This window comes from Chinchilla lanigera, unplaced genomic scaffold, assembly GCF_000276665.1.
Source record: "Chinchilla lanigera isolate Chin_1 unplaced genomic scaffold, ChiLan1.0 scaffold00092, whole genome shotgun sequence".
NCBI classification, from domain to species: domain Eukaryota; kingdom Metazoa; phylum Chordata; class Mammalia; order Rodentia; family Chinchillidae; genus Chinchilla; species Chinchilla lanigera.
This window is the reverse complement of record NW_004955493.1, coordinates 3,234,471-3,240,470: the sequence shown is the minus strand read 5'-3', so window position 1 is coordinate 3,240,470 and position 6,000 is coordinate 3,234,471. Positions and strand designations below refer to the sequence as shown.

General features: G+C 57.0%; 1 protein-coding gene across 9 annotated transcripts in view; it reads right to left on the bottom strand.

Annotated features, from left to right (window-relative positions):
- Positions 1-6,000, bottom strand: part of Tnrc6a (trinucleotide repeat containing 6A) — a 186,634-nt gene that overhangs the window by 3,198 nt on the left and 177,436 nt on the right. For 7 of the 9 annotated variants that reach the window (XM_005405109.2, XM_005405111.2, XM_013504802.1 and 4 more), the window contains 5 exons: positions 4,966-5,124; positions 4,247-4,387; positions 2,812-2,919; positions 1,989-2,210; positions 21-91 (listed from right to left, as the gene is read on the bottom strand). In XM_005405109.2, the coding sequence (XP_005405166.1) occupies positions 21-91; positions 1,989-2,210; positions 2,812-2,919; positions 4,247-4,387; positions 4,966-5,124 (701 nt within the window). The remainder of the gene's footprint in view (positions 1-20; positions 92-1,988; positions 2,211-2,811; positions 2,920-4,246; positions 4,388-4,965; positions 5,125-6,000) is intronic. The other 2 variants (XM_005405110.2, XM_013504801.1) reach the window with 2 other exon arrangements.

Here is a 6,000-nt window from a genome sequence, read left to right as displayed (position 1 = left end):
ACCCGGCGCCGCACCCTTACCTGAGGTGTAAGGTTTTTCAGAACAAGACAGTTTGTTATTCTCCCTGAGCTGCTCTCACCCCAGCTGGAACCTAAGCGAGAGAAAACAGCTCAGCTTTTCCGGACCGCGGCCTGACGGCCGACCACGATCGCTGGGTCCCGGCCGCCTCCCCTCCCAGGCCCCGGGTACCCGCCTGCTCCAGCCTCAACCAGCCACCCCTCCGGCACAGGCGGCTCTGCCCCAAGAGCGGGGCTCAGACTGCTCCCTGCTCACGCCCCCGGGAGCGCTCCCTTGACACAGCTCCAACGGTGCAGCCGGGAGGGGACCGGGCACCCTCCGATGGCCGCTGCCCGGTCCTCGGGGGTAAGGCTGCAGGGCGCCCACGAGGGGGCGCCTGCTCTCACATCCCTCCGTCCCGTCTGGGGGGCTGTCTTCCTGGTGGCCAGTGGCAATCGGTCACTCTCTCGAGCCAAGGAGCTTTTTAAACACGATCAAGTCAAATCCCTTTTATGTTTATTTTTAATTTTTTTTTAAGACGGTCTTAGTGTGTAGTCTAGACCGGCCTTGAATTCGCCACGTAGCCCAGGCTGGCCTCATACTTGCAGCCATCCTCCTGCCTCAGCCTCCTCACTGCTGGGATTACAGGCGAGTGCCACCACACCTGGCCCTCTACCCCTTCATGAAGGTGCCCCAGGAAGCCTGCCCCCTTGGCCCTAACCCAACCCCACCCCACCCCACCTCCCGACCAGCTCTGACGGGAGCCTCCGGAGCCTCCGAGCTCTCTCAGGCCTCTGAGCCTGGCCTCAGCTGCTCCCTCCGCCCATCAGTGTGCATTTCCTGACCGCGCTCCTGCTCACCCGCCCTGCTGAGGGCGGGCTTCTGGGGCCGGCCGGTTACCAGCTCTCTTCACATGAGGAAACCTCGACAATTTGCATTCAGCAGGCTGAACACCCCTGGTGATCCCCATGGTACAAATTTAACTGCAGCCAACCACTTGTCTAAAGGTTAAAACTCACAAGTTAGATCAGAAAATATTTTCTTTTTTTTGGCTTGGTTTTGTTTGCTTTTTAAATATTTAAAAAAGTATTTTACTTTTTTTGGGACAGGGGTCTCACTTTCTAGTTGAATTCACAGCAGTCCTCCTGCTTCAGCCTCCCAAATGCTGGGATTGCAGGTGTGTATTACCACACCTGGCCCCAAACATTTTTTACTAGATCGGAAAGTATTAATGAAGCTTTCTTACTCACTTCCAGCATGGAGAGAGGACGGTTCAGGAGTGTCTGGGGGCAGAGCAGACTGGGAAGACAGACCGTACTTACAGCAGAACTGGCTGAGCGCTGAGTAAATCTAGCGCTGTGTGTCTATGTAGTTGGGGGACAGCAGGGGGCGCTGTGAAGCCTGGACAAACCCGCTGCTGTCATCTATAGAACGAGCAGACGTAGGGCAACCATCTGTCCCAGTTTCCCTGGGGATGTCTGGCCCGTGCTGTCGGCCCTGGTTAATTAACTTTTTTGGGGGGGAGGTGCCAGGAATCGAACTCAGGACCTTACACTTGCCAGGCAGGCGCTTCTGCCACTGAGCTACACCCCTGACTCCTGGCCCTGATTAATTAAGAGCACCTCCTCCACCTCGTATCTCTGCCCACCGGTGAGTCCATGATCGCCCCCTCCCGCAGGTGGGCCATCTCACCCCCACAGGACACACTGACTCAGCCTGGATGGGCCCCCATCCTGCCGACAAGGCTCCAGTCCACGCGGCTGGGTCTGTCTTGTCGAGCCTGCGTGAGCAGGGAATGACCTTCCACATGTTCTAAGATGTACTCTTCAACCACGGGAAAGAAGGAGCACCAGCAATCACACATTACGTTTTCATTCTGCCTAACAGAGGCCAACAGCGTAGTTCACTGCTCGGGTCTCTGCTGAGCTAACTGCTGGTACTGGCTACTGTTCAGCAAATAGGCCACGCACGGCTGGCGTGCTGCCTCCTACCTGGGGTGTATCTGGCGTCAGAACTCCCCCATCCCCCACCTCCACGAAGGGGAGAGTTATCCCACGGAGACAAGGGCGGCTTCTGACCGGTCAGCCCCGGAGGCGGGCGGGACGGAGCAGTGATGCTTTTAGGTGGCAGAGGGACCTTCCACAGCTCGTGAGCCAGAGAGGTGTTTGTAGCTGAACCAGGGGACCACGTCAACTTGGAATCACTATTTCTGGCTGCTCCAGGGAAGAAGACAATGGACGGAGTGGAATAACGTTTAAGAAAAGAGAAAAGCCACTTAATAACATGCATCATCCCATGAAAAGCGTATCAAAGAGAAGAAATTCTTAACAAATCCCACATCAAACTGCTGAAGAAGAGAAAGAGAAGCCTGAAGGAAACCGTCCCTTTCCCTCGCACCAGCTGCCAGGCACAGGAGGCGCTCAGGCCGGGTACCAACCACGCGGCGGGCCAGACCGGCCCGGCGGCTTCTCCTGGGGACAGGGGAGCGCAGCAGCTCAGGGCGAGTCACAGCGACGTGACACTGATAACTCGCGTGACCTGACCATCTCTGCAGCAATTCAAAATTCTCGTTTATCTTACAAAGTATCGCAGCTACGAAGGGCTGGGAATTATAAAAGGTACTTTCCTAAGACAGCAGAGGCCTGCTCGAGATGGAATTCTGTAACCTCCAGGCTGAGCGGACTCTCAGCCCAGGGCAAGTGGTGTGCCGCGGAAGCTACCCTGCTGAGCGACCAGGTCACGGACAGGGTCCCCCGCCCCCGGGAGGACGAAGGCAGGGAGAGGCCAGGCCTGGCCGCGCCGCCCGCAGCCCACCTGAAGTGCTTTGTGCTGTGCTGCTGAGGGGAGCGCTGTAGTTGGAGGCACGAATGGATGACCAGGCACTAGTTGAAGGCAGCGTGGTGTTCAAGGATGAGGATGACCCTGCGCGGAGAGAGCGGTCAGCCTCCAGGGCAGGACGTGCGGCAGCAGCGCCAGACTGCAGCTGTCAGCGCGGGCCTGAGCGCTCACACCGAGCCACCGGCCAGTGACTTCCCCGCGGCCCAGGACAGCCTCCCCTCCGGCCTCTCGGGCTGCGAGGCCGCATCACTGTCCCCCGCGGCGCTGGGCCCCACAGGGAGGCTCTGGCTGCTACTCGCCCGGGCCCCTGACCCCAGCGCCTCCTCACCGCTACGCCGGGCCACCAGCAGGCCGTCATCACGCTGCCCGTGAGCTGCGCCTCAAGCTCCCCAGCACACCCACGCTCAGGCTCCACGGCCACCTTGTGCTGGACGGCGGCTCCTCCTCCTGGTGTTCGGCTGTGGACCTGGCAGCTGGCCGCGCCCCCCGCCTGCTTTCCCACGCCAACCCGCTCTGTTTACCATCCGGACTTCCACCCTTCAACCCCGACCTGCCCGCTCAGCGCTGTCAGCGGGGCGCCTCCTCAAGCAGCAGATCTACTCTGTCCTGACTTCCAGCCCGGTTTTCTAGGCCACTGGGCTCTTCTCGGAAATTCTTCCCCATGAGGTTTTCTGCTTGGCTTTGCACCCCATTATTTTCAACGGAAGTAGGGCTTTTAACCACTTCTACCCCACGGTCCGAGAGACTCCGCGACTTCAGAAGGGTGAGGACCACCTCCCCACCACTGTGATGGGACAGACACCTCCCTCTTAACGAGTTTTATCTTTAATGCAAAACTATGACTCGTTTTTCTTATAAAACTATGTAGAGAGATCGCTGGAAGTTTTTTAAAAATAGAAGCAAAATGTTTTTCAGCATTTTTGATATATCAATTCATTTCAATCACCTTTCTTAGAGTGCAAAAGCAGACAGGAAACTAAATGTCTGTACTGAGAAATAACCACGCGGGAGGGAGCAGGGTATTTCATCGGGAACCCGCCTGGAAGTGCGTCTGGGCCGCAGCGGTGGAGAGGCACGCTGGTCTTGCTTTGCTCTGAGCGCCACACCCAGCCTCGCCTCTTCTCCAGAATGCACACAACCCGCGGCTGCCCACACAATTACCGAGCAGCGAACGTTCACTGGGCCTTGGTCTTACTAAACACCAAGTCCAGTGCTACAGAAGTCTCATTACTTTCAAAGCAGCCGTCATCACTGAGGGGAAGAGAGTCCTGTTTCATGGCCGTGACCCCCAGGGGGCTGGCTGCTACGAGGTGCTGGAGGGAGTTTTGCTGCTGGAAGCCCCACACCCACGCTGAGCTGCCGTCCTTGAAACACGCGGAGTGCGGCTCGGCGACTCACGTCCCCTACGTACCACTGTTCCTGTCCCTGAGGTGGTCGACTTCCCGCACAGTATTAATTGAAAGATTGTTTATGACACTGCCAGGAGTGACGTAAGGGTCAGTTTCGGGGTCAATGTTTGGATAACCTTTCCATGGTTCACCAGGGCGAAATTCTGCAAGTGGAAACTTAAAATTAGTTCAAAGCTTAATCATCACTTTAAAATCCACTATTATATATCCAAAATTTTTATTCCTAAATGCTATGCAGTTCTCATATATATCCCAACTTACGCTAACACCCTAAAAGACCGACTTGTTAATACAATTAGCATAAAGTAAGCTCTTCTCTGTGAGTAGCCTGCAAGTTCTTACAGCCCAAGTCCTTTCCCCGGGCACACAGGCTTACGCAGTAACATGATGAAGTGCCTCGTACCACTCTAACCACACGGCCAGAGGAGCTCGGGCGCGACAACGCAGGCCAGCGCCGCACTTCTAGCTCCTCAGAATCCCTGCAAGCACGGCCACCCGCCGACTCGGCCGAGAAGGAGCAACTCGTCAGGGCTTCTCAGAGACTCTTCCTGCGCCCGTGGCGCGTGTCCCACCCTCACTGCCTGCAGAGCGGCCCTGAGAGCGCAGACCAACTCGCTCAGCCTTCCCGCCCCACCCCTCCACGCCCGGCCATCAGCCCAGCCACGCTGGGTGCAAGGAAGCCTTCACAGAGACAGCCCCATCGACGGTGCCGGCAGCTTACCTGGTGGCCAATTAACACTGCTAGAGCCATTAGGCGATTTGGCACGTGGCCAGCCGTCTCCTATTGAGCCTGGAGGACTGGCTGGTGAAGTACTGCTGTTCACAAAGTCATAGGGAACAAATGGAGATTCTTCCAGCCTGAAACCACTTGAAATAGCACCTGAGAAGACAGAGACGGGAGTGTCGGACGAGTGAAGCACGCTAGCATGCGGATCTACGTACAGCCGACACGCTGAGGGCGGTCACGCAGACGCAGGCGACACGCTGTCTACGACCGTGTGCCGTGTCGGAGACCGTGCGCTCGGCCTGCACTTGAACTCTCCACCACCTGCAGATTCTAACCTTTTATCTGAGGAGTGTCTGAAAATGACCGCGGTGCGTTTCACTTCAAGGACCCGGGGACCACAGCTTGGTCAGTACGGTGACTTCCGGGCAGGCTCTGGCTGTGCCCGGGCTGTGCCCCCGGCCCCGTGCAGTTATTCCCAGTCGCACACAACTGCACTCTAGCGGACCGTGTGAGCCTCCCGCGCTGACCGACTGTGCCTTGGGAGCACTTCGGCCTATCGGCTCACCGTTTTGGAGCAGAACGGGGACAGAGATGGAAGATGTGACAGAGAAGAGTGTGGTGGGAACACTGAGTGACGAAGAGGCTTCCTCCAACAGCCCCGGAAACTTCGGCCTATGAGGGGGTGACACGCAGTGCAGAGAGACTGATATCCTTTGCTATCCAGGACGGGCACGGACGCGGGTGTGGAACCCATGCAAACGCAGCCTCGCGGCTCGTTCTCTTGGGATGGACTGGCCATATCCATCTCTAAGCACAGCTGGAAATGACTACTGTGAATTTCTGAAAGTCACGTAGGGCACAAGCTTCCCCCGACTTGCCCCGTACCTACTACAGGACCTATTACACTGTGCAGAGGGTGTTCGTTTAATTTGCTAACGAGCTCCTTCAGGACAAATGCTTTTGTTCTTTATTTTGGTGCTGGGAATCGAACCCTCGGCCTCAGGCTTGCCAGGCAGACACTGCCACTGA